Source organism: Neofelis nebulosa, chromosome 2 (assembly GCF_028018385.1).
Source record: "Neofelis nebulosa isolate mNeoNeb1 chromosome 2, mNeoNeb1.pri, whole genome shotgun sequence".
In the NCBI taxonomy this organism is placed as follows: Eukaryota; Metazoa; Chordata; class Mammalia; order Carnivora; family Felidae; genus Neofelis; species Neofelis nebulosa.
The window spans coordinates 69,870,969-69,887,192 of NC_080783.1; the positions used below are offsets into that span (position 1 = coordinate 69,870,969).

Consider the following 16,224-nt stretch of genomic DNA (forward strand, 5'->3'; position numbering starts at 1 on the left):
ACAACTTAGAAAACACCGTCTCCTGGCATGACTTGTCACATTTGATTTCCTAAGTCTCCAGGAGGTCTGTTTAGAAAGATGTGTATATATAACAGGAGATTCCCGCCTTGGCAGGCTCTGAGAGCAAGAACGAAGAGGACTCTATTCTGCTCCTTGAACCCTTTCCCATCCTAAATGAGATAATTTCTTAGAAATAGTGGAAGAGAGTAGAATGGTGTGCCTAGTGTGTTCAGGAGATGAGTAGCATTGGAGATCACACCAAGGCTGGTAACTCTTTGCCCCACCCACCTTTTGTTCCTTTCCCCTGGAGCACAGCCTCGCTCATTTCAAACACTTCCCTTGTTTTGTACCAGTTGCTAGTCTTTGGCCTTCCCATCTTTCTTCCAGCCTCTAGCACCAAGAGTCCCAATCAACCCCCAACGTTGCAACTCCTCACGGGTTCAAGCAGTGAAACCGGGCATGCTCAGCGGCGGTACCAGCAGCCTTTAGTCTTTGGGAGACTCGGTTCAGCTCAGGGCAGGGACAGGAGTGCCAATTCAGCTAAGGCTTCAGCACCCACCTCCGCGGAGTCCTGGGGATCCGAACTAAACCTGAACCCTTAAGTGGCTCATCCTCAGTCTTCAAACTCCTGAACGCCACCAGAGCTTAGAAATAGTCCTCACTGAGGGACTGTTTTTACACCTGTCTTTTCTTTGCAGCTAAGGGTGTTTTAGCTACTGCGGCGTGAGGAGCTCAGGGATGGAGCCCTGTGGCTGGTGGCCGTGGAGATCACCTTCCCAGAGTAGCTGTTTGTCGCTGAGTTTTGGAGATTTCTTGGCTGGCTTCCGCTAAAGCACGCTTGAGTAATCCGAGCTGTGGCGGCGCCCAAGCTCTCGGGATAAAGGGTGTGTGTGTGTGTGTGTGTGTGTGTGTGTGTGTGTGTGTAGGGGAGAGGGCGGGGATAGAAACGTCAACTCCCCCCAACCCCCCAGCCTCCTTTTCTTTCTCGTCTTCCTGCAAAAGCCGCACGAGTCTTCCATCCCCCTCCTCCCCCCCCCCCCCCACCCCCCCAGCCATCCTCACAGCTCTGGGCAACCGCCAGGTTAAGCCCATTTGCACTGGGAAATTGGCGCTGTTTGGGAGAAGAGAAACAGATCGATTGCCCTTGTGACTCCCCGCCCCCCTCCCACCCCACCCCACCCCCACCGCTCCCTCCCTCCCTCCCTCCCCCGCCACCCCCCTCACCCCGCCTCCTTCCCTCTCCCCACCCCCAAACCCTCTCACCCGCGGCAGTCCGGTGCGAGGCCCCCTCCGGAAGGTGAAGGGGATGGATTGGACTCCGCTAGGGAAAGCGGGTGTCTAGAAGTGGTGCTAATGGGAAGAGATTTCTGGTTTCAAAAGAGGATGCTCTGCCACAAAGAGCGGCTCGCGCGCTGGCCTGGGCTCTAGCCGAGGAGAGATCCCGGGAGAACTCCAGAGCTCGGGGGGAGCGCTCCTCGGAGGACCGGGGTCAACATGCCTGTTCGCAGGGGGCATGTGGCACCACAAAACACATTTTTGGGGACCATCATACGGAAATTTGAAGGGCAAAGTAAGTTCATTTGTTCTCTTATCTCTCCCTCGCTTTCTGCTTTGACGGTGCACTTGGCGTTCGCCGCGTTCAGGCTGAGGAGCCGGCAACTCCGGGCTCTTTCAAGTTAACAGGCTGTGAAACCGAGCCAGGAGGTTCGAATGGCAGCGGGAGTGTTCTCCCCCAGATATTAATTCTGATTTACATTTTAGATTATGGTCTCCATTGTAGGAGGCAATTTGATCCTCCTCTCCCACTGCTCCATTATCTGCCTTGCTACTTAATGTCCTACTCTTCTACTATCTTAAAGGGAACGTACTAGTATAACATGCGTTTATATTTTGAGGCTGTTTAATTGTAGACTTTTTGAAAGTCAGGAGTAGAGCAGAGCATACCACTGGAACCAGAAAATGTAAATGGTAGCAGCGATGTAAACGGCTATGCAAACTATATTTTACCTGGGTTAAATTGCTAAGCTGTGGTATGACAGGGATGCTTGCTTGCTTTTAGTTTATAGAAGCTAAACTTTGCATTGAATCAACGCAAATATATCCCAAGAAGGATAATTTGGGAAAAGCAATATCTGATCCGTGCTGGTCCCCAATGCAAATGGTTGATTATTCAAAACAACATTTATGCCCCTTTATCATTTCCTTAAATTTCCGTTATGAAATGTGAAACTTGAAATGTAATAAGTAAATCCCACAACTGAATGCAGATACATTTAACATTCTTCTGTGGACTAACTGTAAGGAATGAATTATTGTTATATAAACATATTAATTTGAAATCCTATGCTTGTTAATTCATATTCCACATTTCCTTAAAACTACATTAGCACACAATTATGTTATACATTTTGCAGGTATTGGCACTGCATTTAGTGACATGAGGATATAGTACCTTGTGTACAAAATATACTAGTATATCCTGTTCCCATCTTACCTGGAAATAGTAAATACAATTTATGATCGAAACTTAATGAGCCCTTTGTATTGAAATCCCTGCTACTGCACACAATTTCAAGGTTCTCCCCAAGTAAAAGTGAAAAGGTGCTAATGTGACATTTACTGTGTATGTGTAAATTTCTTTTATCTCCTAGACAATATATATTATGAAAGGTGAATCTTCAAATTATTAAACTATTAACACAAAATAGTTTTATTGCTAATAGTTTCACGTTTTGTTTTGTTTTTAACATGATGAGTGTGTAGCATGCCTTAGAGGGATAGAGAAAAAAAGCCAAATCCAAAAAATAATAACTACTTTGAGAAAGTTGTACTCTTAAGGGCCAAAGCTGAGGTGAGAAATCTGACAGTTACAAGGTGTTTCATTGTTTGGGCTTTGAAAATATTTATCTTACAATTAAATGGTATTCTGGAAATAATCAATGGGCCAGCTGCTTGTTGAGTGTTCATTAGGACCCCTGGGAGTTACAAGGCTTGAGAACTAGACTATTTGAGAAATTACATTCTTGAAATTTGAAGAGTAGTTCCTTAATACTTTTTGTTAAAACTACTTAGGACTGTTAATTTCACATTTAGGATTTTTTTTTTCTTTTAAAACCCTGGGCAGTTAGAAATTTGGGAAGCACCTGCTTTTCAGATCTCCTGTTATGCAACAATTTGCTCCAGTGTTTATGGAAATCTTGTGGAAGCTTTTTAAAAGATGTCTCACTATCTTCTTATTGCAGATAAAAAATTTATCATTGCAAATGCCAGAGTGCAAAACTGTGCCATCATCTACTGCAACGATGGGTTCTGCGAGATGACTGGTTTCTCCAGGCCAGATGTCATGCAAAAGCCGTGCACCTGTGACTTTCTCCATGGGCCTGAGACCAAGAGACATGATATTGCCCAAATTGCCCAGGCATTGCTGGGGTCAGAGGAGAGGAAAGTGGAGGTCACCTACTATCACAAAAATGGTAAAGTTCATCTATTTAGAATTATTTTTACTTGATTGCAGTGAAATGAAATTTTGACAACTGATTATTGAAAGTTCATATGCAGAGAAGCTCCAAATATTCAGTTGTAGATATCTTTTGCTTCTAGTATTTTAGGATTCAGGAAATCTGGATGCTTTCACTAGTGGACTAGTAAGGACAATTTCTTCTTTGAGTAAGGGTACTCTGTACTCTTCAAAAGTGCAATGACTTACTATCACTAGGACAAAGTACCACAAATCAGTCTTACTCTCTCCCCTTTCTAGGGAATAATATAAAGGCCAATAATTTACTGATTGCGTTGATACATGTTTCCAAGGAGACACATACAGAATTTTATTTGCTTGAACCTGAAAATATTTCACAAAGCAACATCTTATAGAAAACTATGTATCTTCAAGTAAAACTACTGCAGTTATAAATGTTTCTTGGCTCTTCAGCTTTATTTGATAGTCAACACCCCTTGTTTCTTTTGCTCCTTTTCATGTAACATTAAGGTGATATGTAAGAACGTGAAGAATTGGTCCAGTAAACCTATGTATATTCAAATAATAAAGGCTGTTAAAGATTTGTCCTAAAATAAGAAATGGGCAAAGGGAGCTATGATACTGTGGTGTTGTCAGTAATCATTTTTATAGCTGCAACAAAACTGGCATCTCAAACTTAAGGTCATACCTCAACTTCAAGGGCACCCCTCCTTCTTTCAGGCTTGGTATGGGAGTATAATATAATAGACCTATAATAGTTCCCCCCAAATGTCCATTTAATAGACATGCATTCATTAAACATACCATATATAGCATATGAACTCACATGTATGAATATTCATATATACCCATTTAAAAGAATATACATTCTCAAATATACACAGTGATATTTGACAATTTAGTGCTTAAATGTAAATCACTTAAAATGCATGCTGTGGTTGGTTTTGTTGATATTGCATTACCATTTTTTTTCCATTGGCAGAAATCATTGAGGCAGAAGGGTATATAGTCAGATTTTTAGGTAACTCTTAAGTTTTACAAATGAGAAAATGATATGTTATAACCTATATCATATAATGATTCATCATTTGATGAAATACACAGCAGAAATTCTAGCAGGGAAAAGGTTTAACCCTTCCTCTTATTTTCTTACAATTAAATATTTTATGATAGAAAATGTAGTTCTTAATTACTGGTTTTTCCTTAACATCAACTTATGTGAGTATATGTGACAAACTATGATTAGAAAAACAGGTTTGTATAACTTTGGATCAATCTGCAATGAAAACAATTATATGATTATCAACCAACATAGAGATTGCTTTTAAACTTCTCATCCCTCCCCCCCTTTTCAATCAGTAGTGTTGGCATGCTAGAAATAGCCTAATTGCTCTGTTGTCTTGAAAGCATTTCTTGGACTAAGGCTCTCACTATCCAAATGCAACCCATCTTTTTTGTGTGTGTATCTGATGCCAACAATTTGGGCTTTTGGAGTAATTTAATTGTCTGACATTTTTCCCCATCTGAATATTTATCATGATATTGACACAATCTATATTGTGATTATGCAGGGCATGCTGGTCCACATTTGATCATTATGTTTTCTGGGATATTTCAGTATTCTTTTTTAAACTTGAAGAATTTAAGTATAAAATGAATCTGGACTGTCAGGATCACTTAGATACTCACTATATTTTTCAGAAAGTATTTTGAAATGAAAGTTGTTATTTATTATATGGCACGCGGAATGGTGATATTTCAAAATCTTGTGTAACTTGTATAATGTGAGCACAACAAGTTATCTCAGAATACCCAATAAAGGCAACTTAAGGTGGAATCACAAACATGAATGTAAAAGTTTCTACAGCGAAGATGCTCCTGGTACATTGACTAATGCAAATCTTTCTATCTGAGTGATGCACTTGGTTATATGAATTAAAACCTTCTCATTTTAAAAAAAGGAATCTTTACTTAGAAGCTTGTTTAGCTATATAAATATTAACCTTTGTGGTGATGATTTTGATTCTGTTGGCTTCATTTTCAGATTTGAGTCAGTTTACAAAGACTTGGTAATCTTTAGAGCTAATGCCAAATGCTGCCTATTTTACTTTTATTGATATGAAATATGTGAGATAATGGGCCAAGCTTTTTATTTTTCTTTTTCCAAAGAAAAAGATTAATTTTATTATATTTTTGGATTGTGAAGACACAGCCCAATTTGCTCTCAATGTAATCAACCTGTGTTTTTGAGACTAGTTCAGATACCTTGAATAGAATCTTCAAAGTACATTGGTTTTATTCACATGGCAACTGCAAATTCAGTCAGAGCTTGTGAAGTTCAAATGCTTTGGAAGCCTTGCCCTTAGAGACCTGCCTGGCACCCTACATTTATAAAATCAGGAAGGGATAAAATCACCAACATTTTGTATTGGTTTGTTTTTCAATTTCCTTACTTCTTTATTATTGAGCTAATTTACTTTGGGGAGTTTCTTGGTTTCTTAAGTATATACAGTAAATGCTTCCTTTACTTATTCTCTATTTAGCACTTTACAGGAATATGGATAGGAATGTACTAAGCACAGTGAGCAAGGTAACAAAAAGTTGAGATATTCTGTTTCCACTTTTTCCAGTCACTCATACTAGAGCAGCAAAACCATAAGCTTGGTTTTACTTCTGAACGCTTGTTTTCCAAACTGGCCAGAGGTGTTCTGCGAAGTTTGAACCCATGATCTATGCCATGAGTTCACATACATGCAGTGTGTGATCAGCTGCATGATCCCCCTCATGAAGCCACACTTCCTTCCATGCTACTTTATGTGATTTTACCAGGTACCGTTGAACTTGCTGTTTACCAGAATATCAATTTTTAAAAACCTAGTTATTTGCAGTAGGCATATTTGACAGCCCTTCCTTTGAGGATTCTATTTTACAGTTTAAGTCATTATTGCATAAATCATTCTTGGCAGCTGTGAAATATTGCTTGAGGTGATAAAGCTGTAAATCTTTTGACATAAAGCTCTAATTATACAAAACTATAATTACGCAGAGGCTTATACAAGGATGGGCATGTATTTTAATAGGGTAATGCATTCACTTTTAAAACAACTTTTTAGGGGTGCCTGGCTGGCTCAGTCAGTAGAGCATGCGGCTCTTGGCTTGGGGTCTTGATTTCAAGCCCCGCGTAGGAAGTAGAGCTTACTTAGGAAAAAAAAAAAAACAAACAGTTTTTAAACTTAGATTGAGGAATAACAAATGCTTCAGTTAATAACTAGATCATAGTTTGGAGGTGATGTTAACAGCAAGGAAACAGAAAAGTTGGTCCTCTTTTAATTTATTGCTCATCAGGTTTGGAGTGTGTAGGTTTTGTAGTTCTCCACTACAAAGAGAACTAGCAGTTGACGTGCTTGTCCACTTCAGGCATACACAGACGTGTGATTTTTACCTTAAATTATCCAGCAAGTCTAAACATTTGGAAAATCAAAGTCTGTTTCTCCAAAGTAAATAAATAAATGCATGTCTTAACTCAGTCAGAAAACAGGGCATACAATGCTTCATTTTTAGAGGTTGGAGCATTCCTGTCTTTTTGCCGTTATGCTCTCAGACATGGTACAATGACAGTTTCGTTAACAAGCCAGAAATGTGCCTATCTTTGCCTTGCCGTCAAAGAACTAAAGGATGAGAAGAGGCTGAGGGAAGTCTTTTCGTGATCCAGACAGGGCACCAGTCATGTTGGGACAAAGTTCCAGAGGCAGTGTTTGATTCACCTAGACTCAAAAGAGGTTTTGGTTTGATAACATTAAATCTACCATCTCTGAGGGTTATTTGCAAAGACCTTATAGAAAGTGTTTCATTGTTGGGAGGAAAGGTGAAGATGTGTGCTGAGTGCCACCACCTCTCTTGAAGGTAGTGTTTTAGGCGCTAGAGGAACAATAGGAGGAGATGCAAAAGAGGACACAAGTCCATTTCTGCTTTCAGGATATTTGCATTATGGAGTGACTAACATTCCCTTCTATGTTCGAAACCCCAAGATGTTTTCGTGAAGTTGTTTTGAAAGAAAAAAGAGTGTATAGACCATGAAATGAAGAAGCTTTTATATAAATGGAGAACAGAATTTAGGGTTAATTACCACTCTTCCTCTATCCCCCCACTGTAAAATAAACTTGTTTTTGTGTATTTCCTGTCTCCTTTTGTCATTTATATGCAATACTAACTTATTAAAGAAACAATGTAGTTCAGTTAAAGCCTTAATAGCTCAAAAATAAATGTTATCACAGTCTTCTGTGTTGTATGACATGTAAAATATTCAGCTTTCATAATTCCCAAATTGTGTAGTAGAGATACAAACAGTAGCTTTTATAGAAGAATGGAAATATATTCTATGTATGTGTAATTCAAGTGATAAGAAAAATTTTCAGGGAGTGTCTTGCCTAGAATTTATTTTGGTGTTCATTTTAACTTTCTGTTTATACACTCTCATGTTTCACCCAACAGTAACGTTAAAGTGTATTTTCTTTCATATACCTAAAGTTTGTGACATCTCATGGACCCTGGATATTGTATAGAACTTAAATATGATCAGTGTATTGATTAAGAAATTAAGAATTCTCGAGAAACATTCCTCCTCCCCATTTGAAAACTTGATTTCACTGTTGTCCCAAGTGAAAACAAAATGTCCCCAAATGGTAGTTGGGCTACATTCATCAGTCCCCTTTTTACCACCTACCAGCACTGTACCTCTATGCAGCTCTGGTCCTAAAAATTAGAAGCTGTGTTGTCCGCCAGCTTCAGAGATAACTGCTCGGTTATTTTCACACCCAAGGGACTTGAGAACAGGGTCAGTTCAGGGTGATAGGGACAGGCTAGCCTTAGTGGGAGGAACTGACTTCTCTGGCCTCTATTGGCTTTCAACATTGTTTTTATTTTTATTTTTTCACTATAAATAGTCACTAAATCAATTACGGGCACCCAGCAGCCAGGAGAGTCCTAGGATAATTAATTCACAGGGAAGTAGCAGTTGGACTATGAAATGTTAAGACATCAGCATTCATCTGGCCATATAAACTAGAGGCCTCAGGGTTGTTTTCTGTTTTGGGTTTTCCTTCCTCTTCTCCCCAAACCAGTTGGTCACAAACTTTTTTCAATATTTACACCTGAAATATCTCCCAGTGTTACCTTTACTTTTCCATCACTGCCAAATGCCATAGTCGAAGCCCTCTTTGTTCTTCTTTGGAATATTGAGGATTGAAGTTTTCCTGCCTCTGCTATCCTTTCCTCACAGTGCCATCAGAGAGCTGTTTCTGAAACAAGAATCCCATACGCTGATGACTTATTGAAGCCAAGCATCACTCTAAATAAATTTCATATATTAAATGATGAGTACAGCAATCTCATAAAATATGTACTCTCATCATCCCCATTTTATAAGAAAAAAACACTGTGACCCTGAGACATTAATTTGCCAAATCACACACAGCTTATAGTGGTGATGCCTGATCCCTTAACCACTTTGCCATATTTGCTGCTAAATGCCCTTATGATGTACCTTGACTTAAAACACCTATCTTAACTCATTAAGACTCTCAGGCTAAAGTTATAGACTTTTTAATAGGATGCTTGGTCCCTTTCAGAATTGAATTCACTTGGGTTTTTAAGTAGGGTATGTTCAGAGGAACCAGCTGGATTCACAGGTCTGACCAAGTTTACCTTACTTGCACCTCATTTATTTCCTGATACCTACTTGGAGAATAACATCCACTTTGTTAGGGTAATTGGATGTGTTCTATACAATAAAATACATAGCGTTATTTCTAGCTTGGTCTCTTGCCCATAATATGTACTTAATAAATATTTATTAGGTGAATATCTTGCCAAGTCCATTTCTGTTACAAATCTTATGTTTCAATAATATTTGACTGCTCAGAATTTCTCGAATAAGCCATGCACTTTTATGTCACTGAGGCTTTGCTCACCCTTCACAAGTTTTCTTTCATCTGTAGTAAACAGTTCAAAACCTCAATGAATATATTGCCTTTCCCTCAGCTTCTCACTCTAAAGAAACCATTATCCGCCTTCCAAAGACCGATCAAAAGACTTCTCTGTGAAGTCTTTTCTGATGATCCCATTGCCTGCTCCAGACTACCAACTTAACGTTTCTCTGTGTCTTCACAACACTTGGCTCTAAACTCCAATGTAGCACCTGGAATGTGCTGTATGTCATTATATATTACTGTAGTTAACCATCTGTTGCTTAAAGTTCATTAGGAGAAAATATTGAATCTCACTAATTTCCATGTCCGGAATATATGGAAGAGTGCATGGTATGAAGTACGTGCTCAATTAGCATTCACACAAAGAATGAAGAGAGGATAAGAAATGGTACCATGACGCTGGGGAAGCAAGAAACAAATTGAGATCAGGACGCATGAGAAACGTGAGCTATGGAGACTATGTGACACTTCGATTTTTCTTACTTTCTAAAATGTTAAGAAGAATTTTCACCTGAATTTCATCAGTAACTAGACTTCCTTGCTTATAAGCTAAGGTATAAATCATCTTTATAACCTACAACTATGCAGATAGCTAGAAATATTTGATAAAATGTTAGAAGCTATTAACCAAAAATTAGTAACCAGTTACTACCCAAGTGGCAGTCACTCAGCACCGCATCGAAATGGCTCTCCAACAATCTCTCCGTAATAGCCAAACCCAAAATTCTCTCCTGTTCTTTTCTGTCTTGAATTTATTGCTGTGTTTGACATACTGTATTGACCACACAAGTTACACAGTTTTGGCATTTTATATGTAGTATAACGTTTTATTTCTTGATGTTTTCTTGAAAATTCTTAATTGACAGTGAAGCTTGCTCTCAGGGCCACTTAGTAATGAGGGTGTTAAATCTAAAATAATAAAGATAGTTTATTAGCAATAATAAAAGTCATTATTATTAATTATGATTGTCAAATGAACATTTTCTCTCTCTTTACTGTGCTATCTGCGTTTAGCAAAAGTGCTGAACTACTGAGGAACAATCGAATCAGACAGCAGTAAAACATTAATCACCATCGTGAGGAAATTTGTCCTATTACTGAACAGTTAAGGTGAAATTGACACTTGTCACACACAGGTGGGTTAAGAGAAATCCAAGTGCTAGGCTCCTATTGCTATGACAGAACATTCCATATTTTTCTTTTAGTCCTTTAAATTATATGAAATATCTAATTAAGAAAACCAAAGTAGTCTTTCTGTGGGCAGTTCAAATGGTGGCTGAGACGACCCCCTGGGCCTTTTCCTCAGTTAAAGTAGGTCTGCGTGTGAACAAACTCTCCTTTTCGTGGTTTCCACTGTTTTGTAGAATTGTCTCACACTTTTTTTTTTTTTTTTAATTTCAAAAATGGATAAGATAGCCCGGCTGGTACTTGGTGGGTGAGAACTGGAGAGGAGTGAGAGAGAGCTGCGGGTGCATTTTGCCCTTAGTTGGCTCCTGTTTGCAAACTCATCTAAACTAGACTGTGCCATGCGGGGTCTGGTGAGGCTGCTACAGCCACACTGCTGCTCTTGCTTACCTGCTTTTTTCTCTAGGTGGCCAGTCAGACGCCATTGTGACAGCAGGTGGACTCTCACCGTTGCTGCTTTTATTTGGGTTTTTTTCTTTCTGTTCTGTTTCGTTTTTATTTCTTGACAATCATTGGGAGTGTTTTCTTTTCTTTTTTGAAATAATGAATCCTTTTTTTAATGTTTATTTATTTTGAGAGAAAAAGAGAGTGAAAGAGAGTGTGAGTGGGGGAAGGACAGAGAGAGAGAGAGAGAGAGAGAGAGAGAGAGAGAGAGAGAGAATCCCAAGTAGGCTACACTCTGCCAGTGGAGAACCCTTCAAAGGGCTTGAACTCATGAACTGTGAGATTATGACCTGAGCCGAAACCAAGAGCCAGACACTTAACTGACTGAGCCACCCAGACAGCTCCATTTGGGAGTGTTTCTGTTTGTCCGATTTTGTTTTCCTAAGACATGGATTCTTTCATGTTTGAAATAATTAATTGGTTTTGAGAAACATGTAATAACTGCCTGGGTTGGAGGTAACATAGAATGGTTGTTGCTTCTGATACTGACGTTTGACTTCTGTGTTCAAAACACCCTTCTTAATTATATTCAGTGAAGTCTGTACTAATGACCCAGGATGATTAGAGTGATGACAAAAAGTATAAAATTCGTGGTGGTTTCATAATCAATTTCTCAAAGATCAAGTAAAGAATAAGATCTAGGACAAACAGCATGAGTGACTCAGTCGGTTAAGCATCGACTCTTGGTTTTGGCTCAGGTCATGACCTAGTGGTTTGTGAGCTCGAGCCCTGCATTGGGCTCCATGCTGACAGTGTGAAGCCAGCTTGAGATTATTCTCTCTCTCCCATTCTCTGTGCCCCTCCCCTGCTCATGCTCTCTCTCTCTCTCTCTCTCTCTCTCTCTCTCTCAAATAAATAAATAAATAAACTTAAAAAAGAATGAGGACAAACTAAGGTATTTTTATTTTAAAAAATAGGGGCACCTGGGTGGCTCAGGCAGCTAAGCGTCTGACTTCGGCTCAGGTCATGTTCTCATGGCTTGTGAGTTCGAGCCCCACATCGGGCTCTGTGCTGACAGCTCAGAGCTTGGAGCTTCTTCGGATTCTGTGTCTTTCTCTCTTTCTCTCTCTGCCCCTCCTTCGCTCACACTCTGTTTCTGTCTCTCAAAAATAAATAAACATTAAAAAAATTTAAAAGAAAAAAATAAAAATCCATCTGTGTTAGAAAAGATCACATATTGAAATCACAATCCTTGGGTTTTTTAATATACTAAGATTACATCAATTCAATAAAATAAGTGTTAGAGCTACGTGACATCATATGTTGTATGAATAATTTTTCATCAGGTTCCCATTACTTCTCTTAGCTAAATTAGTGAAAAATTTCTTCCAGTTTTACTACCAAATTCTTATTACACCATCCATTTTCTTTAATAGTGTTAATCAGATACTCTTGAACTGTATATTCATTTAGGTCCTGTATACACATGGATATGCTCTCCCGGTTTTAAGTTTTGTGGTTGCAGTTTATAGACTATAGCCCTCCACGTTATTACTCTTCTCCCAAAGGACTAATGTTAATTGAGTTCCAATCTTGTGACTGGCTCTTTATATACATTACATTTTCTGATTTTCATGATAGCTTTGGGAGTAGATATTATCACTTTTTACAGGTTAAGTTGACATTCAGAGAAGTTAAGTAAAGTACTGATGATCACAGAGGAAAGTGGAGATGAGTTTAAAATCTAAATTTGTCTTTGCTTGCAAACTTTATTGCCTCCAAATGATACACTGTTCAAACCTCACCCGATTTTGTAATTAGATGTCCTAATTGTAGTTCTTAATTATAGTCTTTTATCGATTACCTGAGGTGTGAATCTGCTTCAATTAATTTGAACCAGAAGGTGAATGAAGCAAGCTTTATCCTAGGTATTTTGTATTTTAAACAGAACTATGTCATTCAGAATGGATCTCTATGTGGTAGGATGCTCAATTTCAGTAGAATGAGGATAGCCAGCGTATGCCAAAATCTTTGCATAATTATTAATGACATCCTTTTTTCCTTTTCAAAATGTCCCTGTTTGAAACTGTAAATTATATAGTCAAGGTAGATTTGGGGGACATTTTAGTTAATCAGGACATTTAGTTCCTCAGCTACTATTTGTCTAGTCCTTATCTAAGTGTGGAAGAAAATTCTTACGGTATCGTGATTCAATTGCAGGAGCTCCGTTGTGCTCTCACCCTCTTCTTCCCACAAAAGAGTTTTGTTTCCTGGGAAAATTATGCGATTTGACAAGATCCACCACTGGTATTTAAAAGGGAAATCCTAGGGGCGCCTGGGTGACTCAGTCAGTTAAGCCTCCAACTTCAGCTCAGGTCATGATCTCGTGCTTCCTGGGTTCTAACCCTGCGTCCAGCTCTGTGCTCACAGCTCAGAGCCTGGAGCCTGCTTCGGGTTATGTGTCTCCCTCTCTCTCTGCCTTCCCCACCTCCCACTTGTGCCAAGTCTCTGTCTCTGACTCTCTCACAACAATAAATAAACATTAAAAAAATTTTTAATAGAAAATAAAAGGGCAATCATAAACTTTCTGGGGTGGGGAGTCTCTGGCTTATTTAAAATACCTCCAGTTTTCTTCATCCTGGTTCCAAATGTCAGTCTCAGTTTCTGCTACACACCCAATTATCTTGTGCTTCTGAGCTCCTTCCGCCCAGAGGCCACCACCCTCTCCTGTGCATGGTTTTCTCTAAATCCCTCAGGCAACCTTGTCCACATATTCTAACACTTTTTTCTTATCTCTGTTAGAACACTTATGAAATTATCTTGTAATAATTTGTTTCTATGTCTGTCTCTTTCACTCAGTGTTGAACTTGAAGAGATTTGTTAAGGCTCTTATGTAAAAAAGAGGCAATGGAGGGAGAGAAAAAAATAAATTTGAAAGAACCCGGGGATACACTGTTTGCCAATGAAAATGCTAGGTGGCACGTTTTACAGAAGTCTCCTTCATTCAACATTCTGTGCCAGTCATTTTGCTTGGTATGAGAATTGTAAAAATTGAAAACCCGCATTGTTTAATAATTAACTTAGTAACTTGGCTGCCATATGGTTTCTGCATCATGAAGCAATTTATTCTAATACTTGACCTGTTTCTCTTCCTGAAAAGACATAACTAATCACCCTTCTTCAGTTGGTCTAGAAGGAGAGGGGTAAAGGGTCAGGACAGTCTAGATCGATGTTTAATGCCTACGGAGCAGATTCTGATGGGGCATCTTCACATCAATGAAGGAAAGAATATGTCTACATGTTCTTACAATAATATATGCACATTTGAAGCAATCCCAGCCCTCCCTGAATTTCCTTAGTTGAATACTTATAATAAAATACTTACAAATCCTTGCCATTATTCTGATGTCTTTTTCTGTAGTCTTTCTGTAAATACCAAGAACAGCCTCAGGCTTACATTGGCTTCCCAACACATTTCATTCTTTTCCCCAAACCCAGAGTCTAAGTTGAGATCGCAAGGCCTGTTTGGTATCAGCAGACACTTCATCAGTCACATCCTGATACAGGATTTCACCACCTCAACAAGGACTTCATATCTCCACTCTCTCTTACAGTGATTTAACTCCCTTGTCAAAAAATTAGAAAATACAGAGAACAAGTAGAAAAAAAAAAAACACCTAATAATCTTGAACCTAAAGAATAAGTGTATTTTCTACACACACATATGTGCACGTGAGCGCACACGTGCACGCGTGCACACACACACATGCACACACACAGGATAGCACTGTGTATACCAAGCTGTAGCCTGTTTTCCTCACTGAGAAATTAATGAATATATAACATTTAACACATGGACGGTACATAAATTATTTTAATATTCACACAGTATTACACTAAAGGGAATAAAATACTGCCAACAATAATTGTTTTTTTATCAACTTTTTAAAACTTTATTATCAACTTTTCACAATTGTAAACACATACAAAGAGTCTGTCTCTCCTGCACACTTGTGCTATTTTTTTTCCTTAATGTTCATTCCTAGAGGTATACTTGTTGCGTAAAACAACATGTGTATCTTAAAAATCTTTGGTACCTTGGGGCACCTGGATGGCTCAGTTGGTTGAGCGTCGGACTTCAGCTCAGGTCATAATCTCGTGGTTTGTGAGTTTGAGCCCCGTGTCGGGATTTGTGCTGATAACTCGGAGCCTGGAGCCTGCTTTGGATTCTGTCTCCTTCTCTCTCTGCCCCTCCCCTGCTCATTCTCTCCTTCCCTCTCTCTTTCAAAAATAAACATTAAAAAAAAAAACAAAAAACCTTTTGTACCTCTTGTGCACACTTACCATGTAAAGCTGGGAGTTCTTTCAAAAAATTTTGACCCAATAAAAATAGAATCTTACTGTTCCATCACTGACTTTAACCTGCAATCCTTATTGAAAAACACATGTAGAAACCATTGAGGCCATTTATTTTCTTATTTAAAGAAACTAGTGCTCAGTATTGCCAAACCTAGGGAGCTATGGAAGTCTCCCAAGTAGCTGATTGTGCATACTGGACGCCTTATCCCACACCAGGGTCACTTTTCCAAAAACTGCTCTTCACATTCACATTTTCATTTCAGTAACTTGCTGACAGTTTTCCAAGCCTCAGATTCAGAAACTAGTAGTAATTATTGGCTACTTAGCAGGATTCTGTGAGCATTTTCTCCTTTCTTTTTGGAATAAGTTGGATTTGAAGTTATTTTCAGTATTTTGTATTATCTCTCTAAACTATAATTAAAATCTTGTTTAGTGGAAAGAGTTTTTATTTGGTAGTTTGCATCTGAATATATACATACATATATATATATATATATATATATGTATGTATATACACACACATATATATACATATTTAAATACATATTTAAATATTTATAGTTTTGCTTAGATTCGAAGTGATAGACATGAAAGGTAGTAAAACTCATAATAAACATTCAGCTGAAATACCATGTAACAGATACAAAATGTACTTGTAAACTATAAATGACATCAAATGTTCAAAATACACAATAATATGTGGGAAATATGCAAGCGAAAGAAACTCCACATAGTATTAGACAAACCTGTAACTTTCTCCAATATAACACTACCGAAATGACTGCAGAGAAAGATCATTCTCTTCCTAGGCAGCCTTACTTAACCGAGACA

At 38.5% G+C, this 16,224-nt stretch overlaps 1 protein-coding gene across 9 annotated transcripts in view; it reads left to right on the plus strand.

The window, feature by feature from the left end:
• Nucleotides 1–1,223: 1,223 nt before the first annotated feature.
• KCNH7 (potassium voltage-gated channel subfamily H member 7) overlaps nt 1,224–16,224 on the plus strand; it is a 492,691-nt gene continuing 477,690 nt past the window's right edge. For all 9 annotated transcript variants that reach the window (XM_058715116.1, XM_058715124.1, XM_058715117.1 and 6 more), the window contains exons 1-2: nt 1,224–1,570; nt 3,243–3,473. In XM_058715116.1, coding sequence (XP_058571099.1) covers nt 1,495–1,570; nt 3,243–3,473 — 307 coding nt within the window. In that variant the 5' untranslated portion in view covers nt 1,224–1,494. The remainder of the gene's footprint in view (nt 1,571–3,242; nt 3,474–16,224) is intronic.